The sequence below is a fragment of the Pinus tabuliformis genome, chromosome J (genome assembly GCF_031772625.1).
Source record: "Pinus tabuliformis cultivar Carrire ecotype Pingquan chromosome J, CPIR1, whole genome shotgun sequence".
Taxonomy (NCBI): Eukaryota; Viridiplantae; Streptophyta; class Pinopsida; order Pinales; family Pinaceae; genus Pinus; species Pinus tabuliformis.
The window spans coordinates 1,200,534,521-1,200,557,037 of NC_142295.1; the positions used below are offsets into that span (position 1 = coordinate 1,200,534,521).

The 22,517-nt window shown below is 41.5% G+C and overlaps 1 protein-coding gene across 1 annotated transcript in view; it reads left to right on the plus strand.

Annotated features, from left to right (window-relative positions):
- Positions 1–626: 626 nt before the first annotated feature.
- LOC149231433 (uncharacterized) overlaps positions 627–22,517 on the plus strand; it is a 293,700-nt gene continuing 271,809 nt past the window's right edge. The window contains exons 1-3 of the mRNA XM_089376297.1: positions 627–645; positions 778–1,025; positions 1,280–1,341. Of these exons, the coding sequence (XP_089232423.1) occupies positions 971–1,025; positions 1,280–1,341 (117 nt within the window). The 5' untranslated portion in view covers positions 627–645; positions 778–970. The remainder of the gene's footprint in view (positions 646–777; positions 1,026–1,279; positions 1,342–22,517) is intronic.

Here is a 22,517-nt window from a genome sequence, read left to right on the forward strand (position 1 = left end):
TTTATTAGTTTTTGCTCATGATTTTGTATTATATATTTATCCAATTTATTAAATTTTTTATTATTAAATTTCTTTTATAAATTAAGATGATTGAGAGATGTGAAATCATTCGTTTACATTTTACATTTATATATATCTTAAAATATTAATTTAAACATATAAAGCTATATTTCTTTAGACATTTAAAAATATTGACTTTTTTTTACACCTACACATTTCTCTTATCTTAAATAAGATAGAAAACCCTATACCAAAACATTTTAACTTAATTAAAATAAAATAAAAAATTAATAATTATAATTATCACTAAAATATTTTAATTAAATCAAATTACATAAAATTTAAAATAACCCTACCCCGTAATAAGTTCAAACTCCCAATAATAAATATAATTGTTTTTTAAAAATGATTATAAATCACAAAAGTTTATTTCACAAATAAAATTAAATCCATTTTAAATCTGCATTCAAAATATAACATATATTTTTTCTCTTCCCGAAGCAGAAATGGATTTGTCAGCGCCGCAAAGTGCAATACTTAGATAATAGTAGTTCATAGGAAACAAAACATCACCGGTATCGGAAAAAATTCCTTCGCAGAATCCCTAGATAGGCGCACCAGGCCTATAAGGCGGCGAAGCACATAGTAATCAAATTAAAAAAAATATATATTTTGCCGCCTTATATATTTATATCTAGAGAAAAATAAATAAATTATATTTTGCCGCCCTATATATTTATATCTGGACAAATATATTTATTTATATACAAACTGCAGATGCTGCATATATGAATTCGAGGACGTTTGAAGCTTCCGATGTCGGATTAGCCTGTTCCGGGTCACGTCCTCGTTTTTTCCCTCCCCGAAAAAAGAGTGAAGTATTAGGCAAGCGTCGTCTTGTCGAATTTTGATCGTTTCTTAAGAATTGTAAGTTAAATTCTGTGAAAGCCTACTCCCGATTCTGCCAAAGATGGCCACACGAGCTGGTCTTGGGATTTCAAAAATAATGATCCTTGTGGGTGCAGGTATGGTTTTTTATTTTTATTTCCACATAATAATAATCTTGCCAAGTTAAAATCACAATAATCCTGAGTGTAATTGAATAAACGTGATTGATATTCGGTTTTAAGGCAATGCGATGTTCGAAAAGAACAGCTTTCTGTTATTCTGAATACTGTTCTGAGAAACCCTAGCATTGAATTCATTATTTTCAATAAAATATGGTAAATTACATTGGTTTTCAGCAATTTTATTTTATTGTTATTTTCTCGTAATTCAGGTCTAGCAGGCTCTGTTGTTCTGAAGAATGGTCGCTTGTCTGATATTATTTCAGAAATTCAGGTAACGAGCTCATCTCTGGAAGATACCTGTGCCTAGTGATCTGTTTTCTTTTCTTAACCGTAACGAAAATTCGTATTGATATGGAATCTACCTTTGGGGCGCAGCCTTATATCAAGATTGGACAAAAATTAAAATGAAAGGCTATTACAAACAGTTCTTCTCAACTACCAGCATGCTCAAAAAGCCAGTCTACAGATACTGTGGTAATAAAATATTTAATAGTGATGATTTTCCCAAAAGAACACTCAAAAAGAAATTGCAAGATTTTGTGTACATAACAACTCATAGAGGCAGGAGGATCAGAACGATCTTAAACTCTGTCCCCATCCAAAGCAAGGGCTGCTACATTAAGGTCGGGAATTTCTACCATCGAAAGACGAGCAGAATTACTAGAGGAGGTAGTGTCTGATTGCCTCTGACCAAAGGTCATTTGCATCTCCTCCAGATGCTGGCGCAAGCTCGTTAATTTGTCCTGAGTCCTCTGGATGAGGGTCCTGTGGTGATTGAGCATCTTCATAGTTGTAATAACACTGGAAACCATTTGATTGTATTTGAATTGAAGCTCAGAAATATCTGTCTGCAACTATTGTAACTGCTCCATCATTTGCCTCTTAAGTGCCCCAACTTGACCAGACATTTTGAAGATAATTCGCAGCGCACACTCTCGAATATGAACTAGCTTTTAAACCCACTGAATATTGTACCAATGAAACTGTGTTTCAAAACCCAGGCCTTATCCCTTACATCATAGACCCAATTCAATCCGAGAAATGGAGAGAATATAGGGAAGATATATATTTGACCCAATCAACTCTTCATAAAACAACTGCCCAATTACAGAGATAAGTGGTGGCTGATGTAAGAGACGCTTACTGCTGGGCGCTGGAACATACCTTCCTTCATAGAGGGTACCTTCACAGCCTTCACGCCGATTATGAAAGTAGAGTGGAACTGTCTGCTATGGCAAACGATAGCAGATGCTGCACTGAAACTCCACACATACTCCCAATAGATTTTATTGACGCGGGAGAGAGCACCAATCCTGGCCAATTTCCATACTCATAACAGAATGATGCATTGTATGAACCGTGGATTGTGCCCAAATCTTATTGCCAACAACTCGCATAAGACGAAGAGGACCAAAACTCATTGAGCTAGATTGCTGTGAATGTACAATTCTAACTCTTTCCCACGAGACTTGAGCCCAAAATGACCTCATGGAGTACACAGACATAATGATCCCGTACCACATTCCCTTCCCCGCTCCAGCTCACGAGAGCTTTGTCAGTTGTACAGTAGGAAGAGGACTGTCCACAACTACTGACGATGCCGAATTCTTCATTGAGACTCAGCCATCCTTTCTAATGAATTGTGATAACGCAGGTGAAAACTACCAATGCAGGCATTTCATCCCAATTTTGACTAGATCCAAACTCATAACAGAATGAGACATCAAATGGGACATGCGTCTTGCCTAGGCCATATTGCCAAATCTCATAACACGAGGTTGCCAATCATGAACTGATCTAGATTTTAGTAGGTACAGGACTCTATCTTCATCCCATGAAACACAGTCTGCAGACATAATGTGCTCGTACCACATTCCTCTGTCGTTGCGAGGGAGACATCAGGGGATCTCCAACACCCCTGGCTTTCAAACCTTTGGGTATTAAACTTAACATCTGCATGCTTAAAAGTGTATGGTGGTACCATTTGGAGTTTGCAGCTTTGCCCTCATGGGGTCCTTGAATATTTATATAAAAAGTCTGGTGCGTTAAGGAATAGAGCAGTGTTCCTCTTGTCCATTGATTCACAAGGTTCCCAAGGTCAAGCTTGTTCCCTTGTTAGCCATTTTGTCAGCTTCTTGGTTATTCTGATGAAGCACATGATAGAATGAAGGGGATTGAAATTTAGATAGGAGATTTCTAATTCACTTAAGTATGTTCTTCAATTTAATTTCTCCTGGGAGAGTGCCTATAACAAGACATCAATTAAATTTCTGGAGTCTCTAGTGATCACTGGATTATTTAGGTTATGGGCATAGGCCTGAACTAAGCCTTGAAGAAGTGCATAAGCTTCTGCTTGATTATTTGAGCCATTTTCCAGACCCCATACATATGATACTTCTATTTTTCCATTGGGGCAAACAGAAACCCCTCTAGCACCTGCCACCCCTTGTGCCTAGTAATTTGTTTTCAAGAAATGATTGTTACCTCTCTTTTGGGTGAATACAGGATTTATATTATGATACAAGAATACATGATTGACAAATACATAGAAAATTTGATGGATATGCAGAAAGCTTTTAAATTCCACTCTTGAATCTTGATATCCCAAGAGTCATGTCTTCACCTGGTAGTCTCTCCTATTTTTTTTTAAAGATAACGAAACATGTTTATGTTCACATCTAAATCTCTCCATACAGTAAGTTTAGCATGAATTTTCCTCATAGTTCCACTACTAATATACCTTACATATATTCTTGCCAGACTGCACATGTTATCCATCATATCACCCCTGTTTAAACTAATATAAAACAAAACAACTTTTCTTCATATTGCTGGTCAGGTTCCTTCCTTTGGGCAAGCTAGCAGGAAAGTGCCAAAAATAATACCATACCCTGATCCTCATGGTTGGACTAGTAGCTATACTAGGGATGATTATTCCGGTCCTTATGCCTGCCCCAACATTTGTGAGGGTTCTGAATCTCTCCTTCCAAACCTGAACACGAAATTAACTTCTTTGGGTCCCAGTGCCTGCCCCAACATCTGTGAACGGTCTGCAACTGTGGCCATCTTTTCTATCTGTCCAGTATTCAGTTCTGCTACCTCCACCTTCCCATGGGCTTGGGCTTTATTCCTGCTCCGGCCATGGAAGTGCTGAATCTGGATTCTGAGCCTTCATGTCTTGCAACATCTCCAACATAATCTCCCATGTTTTGTTATCCTCATCTATTCGTGGTTGCATAACTCGACCCAGCATTGTGATCCTTTCTCCTATATCTTCCAGAATTCATATTATCGCAGGTTTCCTCTGCTATTCCTCCCATCACATCTGTCACTGCCAACTCTGAGTCAATTGCTGCTTTGAATACACTTCTCGTACCTTTTGTCTTTTCTGGGTCAATGGAAGGAAAATTGAAGGCTCCCATTCTCCTCCTCCCAATACTGCTCTTGTTTTGGCACCCAGACACTGTCTTCCACTTGTTTCTTCAAAATCATTAAAACTATTTTTCCCGCCTTTGCTTGATGAATATAATTTTGGTGTAGTTTCCCTGTAGCCATGTGAGGTTTGGGGTCCTCCTTTCTGCTCCTGGTTCCTTCCTTGCTTTTCTCTGGTAAACTTAGCCTTTGGATAGTAACTTGGTTGTTCACTTATAAGAAAAGATTGCTGAATATGTGCATTTCTAAACATTTTTCTGAAAGGTCTGAAGCTTGAGTGGCAGAATGAGTTAGGTTATTAGACTTGGAATTTTATTGGATCCTTGTGCTTGGGCTTAGAAACATGAATCCTGATTACCAGCCTTTGGTCTGTCATTTGTTTTTGGGTCCATTTTAACTTTTGGATCTCTTGCAACATACTTTTTCTGAAACCATGTTTTTCTTCCTTAGTATACCTGCAATCATTAAAGTATTCCTGGGCAATCCTTTTGGATATTCCCTAGCTGTCACCTTCACGTCTGTTGTTGCCTCCCGCATTTTGATATCATATTGACATTCATTACTTTTGCCAATAAATTTGGATAATTTTGGATGACATGGTTGGCAGGTCTGCATAACTTGCAGACTGTTACACCGGTTATATAAAATGGACAGTGATAAGTAGTACAGTGATAGCATCTACAATAAAAAATTTATGGTGGAGACTTTAGTGGAGTAGTTGCAAAACTATATGTTAGATGCAACTCCATCATTCTGCAACTTTCTTCAAATTATTTGTATCTCTGGAATAATTGTTCCAGCCTTGTCTCCAAGTTTGTTGAAATAACATAATGTATCATAATTGTTTAACTTCAATTTGATTGCTTAGAGCCTTTCTTTCCTCCCAACTAATGCAAGAGGCATTCATTGCACAATAGGATATGTTCAATATATTCCTTTGCCTTGCTTAGCACTCTGTTCATTTGTACATGTATTGCTTTCAACCGTTGTAATTCTGATGTTCTATGTGTTATAGCATGTTCTATCCAATCCATCTCTTCATCCATCTTCATCACGATCTACTGAGTGATTTTATAAGAGATTTCATTTCCTAGATGTATCCAGATTTCTGGTGGCAGTCTAGAAGTATTCTCCTCTTCCAGAGGTGCATAAGTAAGCTGGCTAATCCTTTAATGTGGTGGCAATCTAGATATGGACGAGGAAGCATTCTCATCTTTCAGAGGTGCATAAGTAAACTGGCGGATAATCCTTCAATTATTTCAGTGTATTGTCGTGTTTTTTTTCTCTGGGTTTGATTTTTAGTAGATTTCAACTCTTGAAATAATGAGTCTGAGTGGGTAGGATAGTTGTATTCATCTCGAAAATCAGCCATCAAATTTATAAATCAAACGTTGTGCAATGTCCATCTTTTTAATATGCCACATCAATACTGGTCAATGAAAAGTTGCAAAAAATTGATGTAACTTTCCTTTGTCCTTGGACTTATTTTGCGTCCTAAAAACCCTTTGAGTACTTCCCCGTAACACTACTGTAACGTTCTCGGGTAATTTTGCCCTAGGATTTTGTATTGGTTAGGGTTTCTTAAGCAAGCTTTTTTTGTTTCCTTCTGTTTAGGAAATACGCAGGACTATTACAGTAATATTATTCCTTAATTCACACAGTAAATTCATTCATCAATTTGCAATCCAATTCCCACTGCGCAGGACTGTTACAGTAATATTATTCCTTAATTTACACAGTAAATTCATTCATCAATTTGCAATCCAATTCCCACTGCGCAGTATAAAATTTAAATTAAATCAAATTCTAGAACAGATCCAACAGTTCAAATCATAGTTTTAAAATTCGGCCGATTCGAAACGGAAACAGCCGAGTTGATCCGTTTCATTGCCCAGAAATGTGACTCGGTAGTCATTGAATGACTCGGCCGAGTCATGGCTGACTCGGCCAACTCGGCCGTTTCTGTATTGACTCGGTCGAGTCATAACCGGTGGCCTGTAACCCCATCAAAACAACGATTTGACATTTTTTAAATGAAATTTTGAAGTGTTCGCTGATTGGTTTGAACTCCAATGTGTTTTATGAATTAGTTAAATGTTATTTGGAGTCCATTTCCCCCTCCCAAACCCTATTTAACACACTCAAATGCTCTCTACTATTATATGTTATTCAAATTTAATCTTCATTTTCATCCTTTTACTTAAATTTTTAACGTTACCATGAAATGACTCAGGATGTTTGAGAGTGGTTTCGGCCTCATTGGATTTCATACGGAGAAAGTAGAATTTTAGATTTCATTCAAAATCCAGCAGACTTATCAGTTTTTCAATATTTCAAGATTGGAGGATTCCAATGTTTCCATTGAATTTTGTCATGTATTAGGGTATGGAACTCGTATTTAATCAAGAGCACCAATCCCTCTATGTACCTTGATGTTAGTGACATTGGTTGTCGAACTCCTCTGGGATTTGCTCCCAAACCAGGAGCTTCTGAAAATGTTGCTCCCGCTCCCGTTTTCGCTCTCGCTCCCCACTTTCGCTCCTGCTCCCAACTTCCAAGTAACACTGAGCCAGATGATGTTGGCAACTCTAGCAGTAGCTAGTAGTATTGGTCACAGACTTTTGTTGTAGAGGCCATTTATAGCCTCCTTGGTTATGTGTTTTTGTTTTGATCTCTATATCATCATTGTGTATGTATTGGACAATGCATTGGGTGCCATTTTGATATAATGGATATATTCATGAGCCTACTTTGATCATATGTTGTCTTCTATCTATATTCTAATGCTGTGTGTTTGGAAACATGAATGAAAATCTTTAAAATTATGTGTTTCTATAAACAACAAATATTTAATGTATTCTTTACAATGACCGAGTCATTGAAATTGAGCCGGTCGAGTCGATACCGAGTTGGAGTCGGAGTCGACCCTTGGCCGAGTCGGAGTCGGAGTCGGAGTTTTAAAACATTGGTTCAAATATGATTCAGGTTCCAACATAAATCACCAAATACATTTCTGATTTTTCATCCAAGGATTTGGAACCAAACCGCCGGCAGGAACCATGAATCCTTGCACGTCTATTCTGCACCTCGGCTACATGGGACGGGAGCCACTGAGCAGCATGAGTTCAAACGGAGGAGCCGTATCCTCACTCTTTGCAAAGAGACCCTTCGCTCGAGTCCTTCAGCGTTCTGTAGATGTCCCTGTTTCTTTGAGAGGGAAGAGCTGCAAGACGAGGCACGTGGAAACCGAAGAAGAAGCGATCTCGGCGGTGGTGGAGGGGGCCATTGCATGCATCTTCAAAGAGACTGTTCAACCCCACAACCAAGATCACAGTGCGAGATTCATCTGCCTACATGCCATCGGATCCAAGCTCTGGGATGGATTGGCCCCTGCGCACCATAGCCATAAACCTGAGCTCGACAACGTTGTCCCTGTACGACTATTGCATGGATTTGGGTTGATCCTATCTCTTATGGAAGGGAGTATTATCTACAGATCTGCCTCTGATTTGATAGATCCGGTATTCAGGAGTTCAAACGACCCTCACCAAGCCCAGATCTAGAGGTCTGCATGCGCCAAGCCACCCTTCTGCCCCGGATCCCAAAATGCAGAGGAAGGTAAAGCATGGGTAGAGCTTGCTGACCCTCTCAGGTCGTGCATCAGATCCGCCAAAAAAGGAACTCAAATGCCCAAAAAGCCCGATAGACAAGTAGATTGGCGGTGATTTAGTAGACCAGACTAGGATGAAGCTCAGCGAGAAAGCGATGGGACAACTAGACCTGATTAATTCAGGTAGCTGGGTAACAGGAATCACAACAATGCAGATGGTCACACATTCAAGAAAGGAGGAACCAATTCAAATCTTCATTAAAACATTGGAAGGTGAGATAGTCTGCTGGAGGATCTGGGAAGGAAGGAAGATCCAGGAGCTAAAAAACAAGATCTAGAACCAACTAGGCATTCCAACACATCGGCAAAACCTGATCTGCTCAGGTCACTATGTTAAAATTGGACAACTAGGTCCAAACTCCATGTTCTGATGCTCAGATTAAGAGGCTAATATTTTTGTTGGATTCCTCTTTCTGAGAGGTGTAAAATCCATATAAAAATAGTCTTAATCCGATGAGCAGAACTTATATTTTGAATTTATTATCCTTAATAAATTATATGTGCAAGGTCAGCCAGTTTTGTAATGTAGGCTCACATGCCCAACAGATGTGTCACACACCCTCATTGATGGATATATATACAGGAAAAGTTGGAGAGAATTTGAACACAACTCAACTCACATCTTCCTCTCTCATCCTAAAAGTACGAGCTACCAGGAGGGTTGTTGTGACACATGCTGGGCTGGCTGACCAAAGGAGACTTTGCTGGTTGAAGCATCCTGTTGACCGCCGAAACGAACACATTCATTTTTTTCTTGTTTCTGATTTGTCTTCTATAAGATCTGCTTATATGTTCTATCTGCATTTTGCTTATCTACTTGTATGATTGCTGTGAGAAAAGTGAAATTGCTCTTAGCATAGAACATCTACAAAACTTTACATGGTATCAGAGCTGAGGTGAAGACAAACTCTATCTATAGCAATCATCATCGAAGAACAGGTATTCTTGAGGTGATCTCCTCTCCACGTCTGGGTTTTTGGAAGGAGAGAACCAACAGATACGCTGGCCCAAGGGTGATGCCCTAACCGCAGGAAGCCGCAGTCATATAAGGAAAAACCGCAGTAAGGTTAAAGGTTAACGTGTGTTCATATAAGGGACAACCGCAGTAAGGCTAACGTAGCTGCAGTCAAGCCGCAGTCATGTCTTACAAGGAGGTCTGGACGCAGTGCAAAAGGAGACCTGTAGCTGTCAAGAGGAGTACTAATACGCAGTTGAAGAAATAATGAAGCCGCATATAAGTAAACACAGGACATAAAGAACAGTTATGATACGCTGTTCATATATCCAATATTGTTTATGTTGTATACGCAATATGGAACCACTTTATACGCTGGGAATGGTTATACATATATACGCTGGAATAATGAAGCCGCAGTCCATACAATATATACGCTGGAATAATGAAGCCGCAGTCTATATATATATACGCACAATTAATGAAGCCGCAATCTTTGGAATGAAGACGCAGTCCATACATATATACGCACAGTTAATGAAGCCGCAGTGAAAACCTATGTGCAGTCACGGAGACAGTCATATGAACTCCGATACTTCTGATATTTTGAAGAACAGTTACATGATAAATGTCGGAACTCTGTCCACTATAATAATCATACTATTAAGGGAATGAAGCAGTAGTGGAGCCGCAGTCTAGAACGCAGAAATCACACATGCTAGATCTCGCATGGAGAAGCTGGATCTGACTGCACCTCGGTTAGGGTATGAGGTGCATTCATGACCAGAACTCGAAGGTATGATGAGGACGCAGAATTGATCCATGAACTGGGCTAAATATTCTCTCGGCATACCTATGAATTAAAGGCACAAAACTCGGATGGATAAGGAAATGAAGATCTCGGATAAGGACACTGCAATGAGGTCTGAGCTATATAGATTCTCAACAGAGACCTAATCCTTATAATGAAAGTCTCTGCATTACATGAATAGATTGATATGACAATCTCAGCATAAAGATATCTCCGCTCTTTCAGAGATATTCCTGTATCAGTCTCGGCATATAATCTCGTTGAAGAGAATTTCAATAATGACTGTGTCTACTGCAATCTGAGCAGTGACAATCAAATCAAGAGCTGCAGTCTCGAAGGGAGCAGTGATGGATCTACTCTCTCGGATCAACGAAGGTCATTTTGAATATTATCTCTATTTCATATATATTACTGTCTCAGCATAACCAGATTAATGAAGTATGTTTCGGTGATGACATTGATTCTTGGCATCCCTGAAAAAGGAGATATACCATATCAATAGTCTCCATTGTATTCGGATCTAGTGATCTCGACATGAATATGATCTCAGAAGCAGTCACAATGACAAGGATCACAAGAAGTAATAACATGATTATTACAATTTAAGTATAATGAAAGAAGCAGTACAGCGAAGTGTTGTCGTGGTCTTTATGGTGCAGAGATCCTAAGGGCAACCATAGCGTAACAATGATACACTAAAAGATATTGCGACAACAATGAAGTTCTTGGTGATGCAATGATGTTAGAGGAGCAGCAAGATGGTGATCTCAGCAGTGCTCAAGAAAGAGACTCATAATCCGCAGCTTCAGAAGGCCTGAATCCGCAGTCTGTTGACCCTATACGCATTCACAGTATAAGGAGGTCTGGAAGGACAGTGTTTCGGTTGCTATAAATAAAAGAAGCATGGTGACAGCACATTGATAAGGGCTGTTCCTTAGGACTGTTTCAAGGTTGATAAGTCACTGTCATCAGATCAGCATATGTTATTAGTTGCTGACTGTTTGAGGATCATAGGCCTATCTTGCTGCTGGGCTAGGCCGCAGGCCATAGCGAGCAGCATAGGTTGTTCTATCAGTCTTGGACTGCGTGGCCTACTGCAGACTTGAAGGCCTTCATTATTGATGAGAAGGATAACTGCTGAAGCAGTGTCAGTTAGTACAGCAAGAAGATCACAGTGTTCTGGAAATTATATTGAGTCAAGGTTTGACTATGTTCGACACAGTTTGATGAGCTTCCTATTGATGCCACCTGGATGAACATCAAATGAGTTCAAAGACTTTTGCAGAGAAGCTGGCATTAAGAGGGAGACTACCACTGCATATACTCCTGAGCAGAATGGTGTTGCTGAACGCAAAATAGGACTATTGTGGAAGCTGCCCGTGCCATGCTATGTGACCAGGGTCTTCCAAAGTTTCTGTGGGGAGAAGCTGCAAATACTGCTGTGTACATTCAAAACCGATGCCCTCATTCCGCTTTGGACTCCAAAACTCCCGAAGAGTTTTTCTCTGGTAAGAAACCTGATGTCTCACATTTTAGAATTTTTGGATGTCCTGTCTATTTTCATGTACCGAAAGAAAAGAGAAGTAAGCTGGATGCTACTGGGAAGAAAGGAATGTTTGTGGGCTACAGTGAGACTTCTAAGGCATATAGAGTCTATGTACCTGATCAAAGGGAAGTAGAGATAAGCCATGATGTCACTTTTGACGAAGATGCTTCCCTGAAGAAAGTAGTAGATCTTCCTAGATCTGAAGAAAACCATGAAGAAAGACCTGGAAATCTGGAAGAACCCCAGGATGAGACTATGCCTGATGTTGAAGGGCCAATGGACCCTATTGATCCTTCCCCTTCTCTAGGAAAGAGGCCATCATGGCTCAGGGACACCCTCGAAGATGCTGAGGGTCATGCTGCCCCAAGCGGAACATTCCGAGAAAGCAAGAAGTCGTGGAGATACCAAGGGTATCTAGCTGCCATGAGTACTATTATACAATCTGAACCTGGATCTTTTGAGGAAGCCATCAAGCATCAAGTCTGGAAGGATGCTATGAGGCTATTATGAAGAATGATGTCTGGGATGTGGTCCCGAGACCGAAGGACAAATCTGTTGTCACCGCTAAATGGCTCTACAAGATTAAACATGGATCTGATGGGAGTGCTGAAGAGTTTAAGGCAAGATTTGTTGCCCGTGGCTTCTCTCAAAAGGAAGGAATTGACTATGACGATATATTTGCACCTGTGGCTCGATATACCACCATCCGATCCATCATAGCCCTTGCTGCTACGCAAGGATGGAGTCTTCATCAGATGGATGTCAAGACCGCTTTTCTGCATGGTGCAATAAAGGAAGAGGTGTATGTAGAACAACCTCTGGGATTTGAAGTTCAAGATCAAGACACTTATGTCTGCAGGTTGAAGAAAGCCCTCTATGGGTTAAAGCAAGCACCCAGAGCTTGGTATGAGAGGATGGTTAGTTACTTGATGAAGCTGGGCTTCACTCGAAGCAATGCTGATCCAAACCTTTGCTTTAAGGTTGAGGAAGGAAAGCCTCTCATTCTAGTGCTGTATGTGGACGACCTCTTCCTGACAGGTGATGACCCTCTCATTCATCAATGTAAGAGGGAGCTTGCTGCTGAGTTCGAGATGAAAGACCTAGGACTGATGCTCTATTTCCTAGGCCTGGAGGTCTGGCAGAGACCTGGAGAGATTCTCCTTTCTCAAGGAAAGTATATTGTGAAGCTTCTGGAAAGATTTGGGATGGTGGACTGTAAGTCCATGTCGACACCAATGGAACTCAACTTTAAGAAGTTGAGTGGCAGCGCTGCAGGGCCTATCTTGGCCAATCCTACTGAGTATCGTCAACTCATAGGAGCTTTGATGTTCTTAGTGAACACCCATTCGGACATATGTTTTGCAGTGAATACTTTGAGTCAACAGATGGTTGAGCCTCATCATTTTCACTGGGTTGGTGCCAAGAATCTTTTGAGATATCTTCGGGGCACGATAAACCATGGGCTGAGATACACTGTCGGGAGTGTGATACTCCGGGGATATACTGATGCCGATTGGGCTGGCAGTGTGGTGGATCATAAGAGCACATCTGGATGCTGTTTCAATCTTGGTTCTGCTTCGATCTCATGGATGAGCAGGAAGCAGAAGTCGGTGGCTTTGAGCACCGCGGAGGCCGAATACATTGCTGCTAGTATGGCTTGTTGTGAAGCAGTTTGGTTGAGGAAGCTCTTTAGTGAGCTGTTCCAACATGTGCTAGATACCACTGTAATACTCTGTGATAATCAGAGTGGGATTCGTATGACTGAGAATCCTGTGTTCCACGACCGATCCAAGCATATTGATATCAGGTACCACTTTATCCGGGATATGGTACAGCGAGGCGCCGTAAGGCTCGATCATATAGGAACTGATGAGCAGGTCGCGGATACTCTCACTAAGCCCCTGGGGAAGGTCAAGTTCCTAACCTTCCGTGAGAGTCTTGGTGTCGTGGAAAGACCCTATGATATGGGTCCTGTTGGACGATGAGCTCTGGGAGCTCTGGGGGGCTTTGGGGATAGCTTCTCGGAGCTATAAGCACTCATAATGCTTCTGCCCCACCCTTGTGATTATTGAGCTGGTTCGCCACTCATTTAATCTGTGCCCCATATGCATCCTACCCATTGAGTTCAGGGCTCATGGGAAGTACCTCTCATTTGGCCAATGAGGTGTGGAAAAGCTAGAGACTATTAGCAAAGACTGATGGACGCATCAGAGATTGCCGTACTCTCTATCTAGGATGGCATGGTCCAACCACTTGATCTGGGATCAAGATTTGTGAGGTCTGGGACCTCTGGACTGATTATGTCAGTCGGGGAATGATGTCTTTGTGACTGACCCACTTCTGTTCTGAAATAAAGAAGCCAGCAAAGCAAGTTTCGGCAGGATGACTCACGATGTTAATTGCACTAATAGATGGAGTTCTCCCTAGTTGAGAGGGAGTGTTAAAATTGGACAACTAGGTCCAAACTCCATGTTCTGATGCTCAGATTAAGAGGCTAATATTTTTGTTGGATTCCTCTTTCTGAGAGGTGTAAAATCCATATAAAAATAGTCTTAATCCGATGAGCAGAACTTATATTTTGAATTTATTATTCTTAATAAATTATATGTGCAAGGTCAGCCAGTTTTGTAATGTAGGCTCACATGCCCAACAGATGTGTCACACACCCTCATTGATGGATATATATACAGGAAAAGTTGGAGAGAATTTGAACACAACTCAACTCACATCTTCCTCTCTCATCCTAAAAGTACGAGCTACCAGGAGGGTTGTTGTGACACATGCTGGGCTGGCTGACCAAAGGAGACTTTGCTGGTTGAAGCATCCTGTTGACCGCCGAAACGAACACATTCATTATTTTCTTGTTTCTGATTTGTCTTCTGTAAGATCTGCTTATATGTTCTATCTGCATTTTGCTTATCTACTTGTATGATTGCTGTGAGAAAAGTGAAATTGCTCTTAGCATAGAACATCTACAAAACTTTACACACTATCTACAAGACCTTTTTACACTGAAGGATTACGGCATCAATGTAGACACAACCATAATAATCAACCTGCGTTTGAGGGGAGGAAGTGCCGGAACCAGCTCCAACAGCACAGGCTCCTTCAAGGAAGCAGTCAAAGGGAAGGGCCAATTGCATGTCAAATCTGCAACACCAGTGGAGCTTCCAGGACCATACATAGTTGAACAAAAATCTGAGAATCCTACATTCACCATTGCAATGCTTGAGGTAAAAAGCTTGTTTACAGATCTTAATTTCAATTCAGTTATATGTAGATTCAATGGGTTCTGGCCAAAATTTGACGCTTTACATTAATGGATATATGAGGCCTAGTTGTCAGAATGTGAGATCTACCTATGCCCCAAAGGTTTTTTATAGTCAGATTCAGAACAGAGAATACATCCTCAACAAGGGGCCATGGTTCTGGGGCAACGCAGGATTATTTATGACCCCATGGTTCTTGGAATTTATCAAGGATGCCAGTATGGGTCAGGCCGCACAATCTCCACTTACATTTTTGGCATCACAAAGTATTAATCGCCATAGGGAACACCTTGGGTAAATACCTCAAGACTGATGAGGACAGAATCTCCAAAGGGATACTAACATTTGCCAGGATATGTGTGGAGGTAGACCTCAGTGAGGGTCTATCAGATAGTATCAATTTGAATTTCAATAACACACAGTGGACACAGGCACTAGACTATGAAAACACAACCTTCCAATGCTGTTGATGTCTACAAACAGGACACCTCCATAGCGCTTGTCCTAAAGTAAAGCAACCTCCCAAATGGAATAAGAAGCAACAAAAACAACCAAAAGGATGGCAGTGTACAACACCCCTGGAGGAAGAAGTAGAAAACGCAGAAACAACAACACACCAAGCAGAAACAGAGGAACAAAAGAATCGGAAGAGGCCACCAAAAGAGGAGGAAGACCCCAGCAAACAATCACAACATAAAACACTCCAACTAACAGGAAAGGAAATAACGGGCATCAAGAGAACCCATGGATCAGAAGGATCTGGATCTAACAAAGACACTCCCATTGAAAATCAACTTTCCATTGTAATGCCCACTCCAAATACTGGAGGCTGGCGCAAAGTGGAAAAGAAGAAGGGGAGAAAAGAACCGTAGTCAATCTTTTTTCACATTTTTTACTGCACTTTACTTTTTGTCCGCCCAGCATCCTGTGAAAACTGGTACAGGCCATATGCATATGCTTTATTGCATCTACAAAATGTAATTTTATCATGATGAATAAAATTACGACTTTTTCAACTGGAAAAAAATAAATCACCAAATACCACAATGCCATCCTAATCTAGAAACTGATCAATGAATTACTTAATTGAACATAACTATGTCTACTTGTTTGGACAGTTCAAATTTCAGTATGAACCTTCGTCCTACTACAAGAATTTGTCTGAGATGCAATGGAAATACAAGAGTGAACTTCGAGCTATTTCAAGAGATAACGAGGTGCCAAGGAGATGATATAACTCTTAAATTGGCTTGAAATTCCTTCCAAGACTTAGTGTAAGCTACCTGTGGTGACCTTAGGAGCTCTGGACCTGTCTAGATGATTGTTTGACCACTGCAGGGGTTCAGATTGGTACCCTTAGGCTATTTTGGTTATGCATAATTTTGTTTTTTTCTCTTACTACGAGATCCGACTTTAGGAATCTTCGTGTCTGGACTGTATAGGAGGACGTTTGAACTGCCTAGAATGACACAAAAAAATCGGCTTCGAAAGGTATCTCTTGTCCTTGGAACTTCAACTCTCCTCCAGACCTTAATTTGCTACATACAAATTTCGTTTTTAGGCACAGAAGGCCTTGACTGCCTTAGAGGATTCGTTAGTATGCCTCAGTACCTCAGGAGTAATACTTGTGTTGATCAGAACAACTTGTATGACCTTCAGGCTAGGTCTGTACCAAATATTCGCTATTGTTTGTCCTAGATTTGTTTGACGTCAGGATTGTTGAAATTCTAATGTTCTATGCTGTAACAATCACTTATTACAAAACTTCTTTATGTTGCAATATTAGATAAGCAGTTGTAGATAGAACATAAATCAAATAATCAATAGAATACAACCAAGAATACAATGAGACATAATAGAGAATTTAGGTCCAATGACTAGGGAAAAACCCACAAGGGGAAAACCCAACTAGATTCTTCTTTTATTAGAAATCAATTGTTTAGCAGAGATACAAAGTACAATGAGAGATTAAGAGAATTAGTAAGTTCACCGAAATCTGAATGAACTATAGCATGAAGATCACTGGTAGCAACAGCTAATGCACACACTAAATGAACCTCTCCTTCAACTGAATCAACAATGAACCATTGAGGCACTGTATCGACCTTGGCTCACCGAGTTCTGCTTTTACTTTCCAAGTCTCTCTCTCACAATCTTCTTCAACTCTCTCCAACTCTTTCTCTAGTTCAAATTCTTTTTCACAATGCACAAGTAGCGAGGGAGAAAGAACGAGGCACATATATATGGGAGGAGCAATGAATCCATGCCATAAAGGAGGAGTAACTCACATGCCAAGAGAGAGAGTAACATATGCCAATTTAGGAAGAGTAACTTTAGCCATTATGGAGAGAGGCAACACATGTTTTCAATCGAGGAATCTCGCATGCATTGAGGAGTATAAATCATGCCCATTTAGGAATTGTAACTCATGCCATTAAGGAGGTACACATGCTTTTGTAACTCATGCTTTTAAGAGAGAGTGTAACATATGCATTAAAGAGTGTGTAAGAGGAATTTTTTATGACATGCTTTTATTGAGTGTAAGAGAGTGTAAGAGAATCTTTTATGACGTGCTTTAATGAGTGAAAGAGAGTGTAAGAGCATTAATGAGAGTGTAAGAGGAATATGCCATGCCAATAATGAGAGTGTAAGAGAACATTATTGAGAGCCATGATTGAGTGTCTTGAAATTCCTTTTAATAATAATAATAATATCATAAAGAGGATAATAATAATATTGATGATAAAATATTAAGTCGAGATTGAACTATTAAGATTGATTAATGATAAGAAGTGATTTTTCATCAACAATACTTGATTACCAATTGATGCAAGGTGATTTACTATCTTGAGACTTTCTATTTTTAGAAATTCTATTTTTAGACTTTCTATTTTTAGAAATTCTATTTTTAGACTTTCTATTTTTAGAAATTCATCCTCGAGCTGCCAATTTTCAAAACTCCCTCTCAGCTAGGGAGGAATTTTTTTTTGTAACAAAGATCTTTGCTTTCTCTGCTCATTTCTGTTCATCATTGCTTTGTATCGTATGGAACAATGATGTTTCACTCTAGTGAAGAAGAACCATCATAGGCGAGATTCAACCATCACCCTATATTCACTTGGGGAGATTGCCACTCGCCAATATATGACAAGGATCTTGTACAACCAAGTCTCATCTCTGCTTGGGGGGTAACCCACTTGTCAAGGATCTCGCACAATGAAGTCAGATCTCTGCTTGGGGGGTAACCCACTTGTCAAGGATCTCGCACAATCAAGTCACATCTTTGCTTGGGGGGATTAACCCACTTGACAAGGATCTTGCACAACCAAGTCTCATCTCTGCTTGGGGGATAATCCACTTGTCAAGGATCTCGCACAACCAAGTCACATCTTTGCTTTGGGGGATAATGCACTTGACAAGGATCTCACACAACCAAGTCACATCTCTGCTTTGGGGGATAATGCACTTGACAAGAATCTCACACAACCAAGTCTCATCTCTACTTAGGGGGATCCACTTGTCAACACATGACAAGGATATCACACAACCAAGGCTCATCATCCATGACCACCCTCTCCACTGTTGAAGGAAGTGTAGCTAGGTTCAGTCTTCATAAATGTACTTTTGATATTTGTACTTATTCAAGAAAAGAAATATTATTTTTATAATAAATGTCAATGAGTTTCTTGCTCATTGAAGTAGGTCTAGCACATGTCAAAGTGCTATAGGTGAGTCAAATAGTCAAGAGAAAATATTGAAGGGCTTAAGGGCATGTTATACCATGTATAAATATATATTAAAGTCAAAGGGAGAACCTCCTGTTGAAGTTTCTAAGTCTACCAGTTAGAAACCCTCCATGCACTTTACTGATTTATTCCTACCTACTTGTTCCGTTACTTAACAAGTTAATTACAATGTAAATACTGAAAATAAGCACTAGTGCATGCTCAACATATTACAGATCAACAACTGAAGTAAACAAAAACAATCACACCAAATGTCACCATTATTTTTGGACCAATGTCCCCGGAAAAACCCAATGCGGGAAAATCGGTGCAGCTATTTGAGGGTTTTCTTATTAAGCAATTTCAAAGTACAATTTGGGTGCCAAATCCGGCTTACCCAACAGAGAATTTCCTTGGCAGTAGTACCTCTCAGTCTGAGACAAATGTCCCGGCTGAAACCCCGGATAAACCTTTCGGCAGCTCCTCAGCTCCAATCTGCCCTAGAAACCCCAGCGTCTGCCTTTCTGGACTGCGTCAGCCTCTCTCTGCCCAACGCTGACCCTACATCAGCCTTCTGGCCCTCTGTGTCAGCAACGCTGGCCTCTCTAAAGCCCTGCGTGAGCCCTGTCTGCCTCTGCGTGGCCCTACGTGAGCCCTGGCTGCCACTGCGTCACTCTCTCTAGCCCCTACGCTACTCTCCTAGCACTACCTCTGCCTCTCTGTCTCTCTATACTCAATATGCCTCAGCTGCAACTTCAATCACTGATTCTATCTCTCTTAGCAAACCCCACTCTAGAGAATAGAATGACTGATCATCTGGTGTGTTCTCCAAGTGACCCTCAAGCCTCCTCTTATACTTTTCTTGTTGACATATCAACGGTCAAGATTAAGTCCCTAATCAACGGCTAAGATTAGATCTGGCTTGATCTATGTCTTTTGGACCATTCTAACACAATTTTATACTAATCCACATTAATATCTCCCGAACTGTTTAGAATCTGCCCAAACCCTTTCTGGGTATTGGAGATCTCATGTGCCCCAACCTCTCCACCAAATTTCATGGCTAGAGCACATCCGTTGCTACCTCAAATCAACACTCTCTCTTAGCGAGGATAGTGCTTTAACAATAGTCCTCATTGAGTATTATTCTGATCATCTGGCATCGGTCCTTATGTTGATGCTAGGCCTGCTGCCCACCATCCTCTGCACTGCTGTATCCTGTACTACTACCCATGGTTCTGCCACTGCCACTACTGCATTTGTACTATAGTTCCCTCTGCATCCATGCCGCTGTTGGTCCTTTCTCCCAACACTGCATCTGCACTGCGACTCCTCTCATCACGCTGCATCATGTTGCCCACTGCTGCACTGCAACTCAGTTACTGAGAAGTAAGTAACTAATCTCCCAACGCTGACCTCTCTGTTGGGCTAGAGACACTCCTGATGCTGAAGCTGTCTCTGCCGCTGACAAATGCTCCTTCTCTGAATTTTGCACTGCTGCAACAACTCCCTGCATCTCGCACCTTTGCACACCTCTTTGTGCCATCCTGCACTGGTGCAACACTCCTGTGCCTCTCGCACTGTTGCAGCCTACTAGCCTCGCGCTGTCTCGAGACTCCTGCATTGTAGCTCTCTCTGTCGCTTCATCCGCATTTGTCTCTACCCACATCAGCCAGTCCCGCTACTCCTCTTCGAGGTTCTTGTAGCAAGGTCTAATCCAAGAGGCTGGGTACCTCGAGGATCTTGCCCCTCATCGCTTGTAGTCTGCCTGACTACAACTCGATGTCTCCCCACTTCTGCTCAAGTGGTGCGTGTGCACTCATGGCACAGTCATCGTCTGTCTCCACTTCCTTCTCTGCCCTTGTTGGCGCTGCCTTAGTCTCGGAAGACTCTCCCTTACTCTTCTTCCTTGGACACTGGGTCGCATAATGACCCAGCTCCCCACAGTGGAAGCACTTGATCTTGGAGAGATCCTTCTTCTTCCGTTTTTCTTGCTTTCCCTCAGATGCTAGGGCAACATCCTCCTCCTCCTGCTTGACTCTGATCCCCTTGCCACTGCTTCCCACCTTTGATTGCCATTTGATCTCTTCTTGGCAAAGTGCCGCCCACATCTCATCCCAAGGTGGAAGTGTCTCTCTGCCTAGTATACTCTGGACAAATACCTCCCAGTCTTCTGAGATTGCATTCAGGGCTGTCCTCCACATCAATTCCTGATTAGGCGTGGCTTCTATAGCAGCCAACTGATCTCGGATCTCATTTAGTCCTCCAAGGAAGGTGTCAATTGGTTCTCCCTTCTTCATCTGATACGACCTCAGTTGATTCTCTAGTAACATCCTTCTTTGCACAGAAGTATGCTGGTACAATTTCTTTAGGGCCTCCCACATCTCACTTGCCGTTTCCTTCTCGACAATGTGTGGTACTACATGGTCCTTGACTTCGTCAAGGATGATGCTCTTGGCCCTCGCCATTGCCTCCTTGTACTTGTCATTTTCAGCTGGGTTGACTGGGATAGCTATCGTCTTCAAGGTGAAGTGCTTGACATGATTTTGTCAAGTACGGATAAGATTTTGGCCTTCCAGACTGCGAAGTTCGACGTTCTGTCCAGCCTGTCCTGGTCTCTTACTCTGTGTAGGGCCATGATGCTCTTCTACTTCCCTCCTGGAAGTTTTCGATTTGACTCCCTTTGAGTCTTGATTTCCCTCCTGGAAATCCTTCTACTGATGTCGAGATGCCCCCTACTCTGATCGTCTGTGCAATCGCACCACTGATCCGGATTTCTCGGCTAGAAACCTTTGATAGCAACTCCCCCCTCTTGGCCTTGCCCTGTCAGGTATTGTTCTAACTACAGTACCTCACCAACTCCACTCTACAACGTTCCTACAACCTTCTAAACCCTAGCAACCTGAAGGTGAGAGCTCCTAGGCTCTGCGCAATCTCGGCACCAGCAACCCGGCCTCCTCAGCCAATTGCGTCAACCCTCCTAGCTTCTGCGTGGCTCTGCGTGAGGCTCCCTTTGCCTCCCTTAGCCTCTTTTTGTCTCACCCTTGATGATGCAAGCACTGCGTCACCCTTCCCTTGTTGCTGCTCTATTAGAAACAACTTCTGTCACTTGGGACAACTTTTCTGCTGCTATTGCTCCGCTCGGCTGATGTCCTCAGTTCTCCTGTGATCTGCAACCACGCTTTAATACCATGTTGAAGTTTCTAAGTCTACTAGTTAGAAACCCTCCATGCACTTTACTGATTTATTCCTACCTACTTGTTCCGTTACTTAACAAGTTATTTACAATGTAAATACTGAAAATAAACACTAGTGCATGCTCAACATATTATAGATCAACAACTAAAGGAAACACAAACAATCACACCAAATGACACCGCTATTTTTGGACCAACATCCCCGGAAAAACCCAATGCGGGAAAACCGGTGCAGCTATCTGAGGGTTTTCTTATTAAGCAATTTCAGAGTACAATCTGGGTGCCAAATTCGGCTTACCCAATAGAGAATTTCCTTGGTAGTAATACCTCTCAGTCTGAGACAAATGTCTTGGCTGAAACCCTAGATAAACCTTCCGGCAGCTCCTTAGCTCCAATCTGCCCCAGAAACCCCAGTATCTGCCTTTCTCGACTATGTCAGCCTCTCTCTGCCAAGCGCCGGTCCTGCGTCACCCTGAATGGGCTTGTGTCAGCCTAAGGAGGCCTTGTGTAAGCCTTCTGGCCCTTTGCGTCAATAACACTGGCCTCTCTGAAGCACTGCGTAGCTCCTGGCTGCTACTGTGTCACTCTCTCTGGCTCCTACGCTGCTCTCCCAACACTATCTCTACCTCTTTGTCTCTCTGTACTCAATGCCCCTCAGCTGCAACTCCGGTCACTGATTTTATCTCTCTTAGCAAAACTCGCTCTAGAGATTAGAATGACTGATCATCTGGTGTGTTCTCCAAGTGACCCTCAAGCCTCCTCTTATACCTTTCTTGTTGACATATCAACCGTCGAGATTAAGTCCCTAATCAACGACTAAGATTAGATCTAGCTTGATCCAT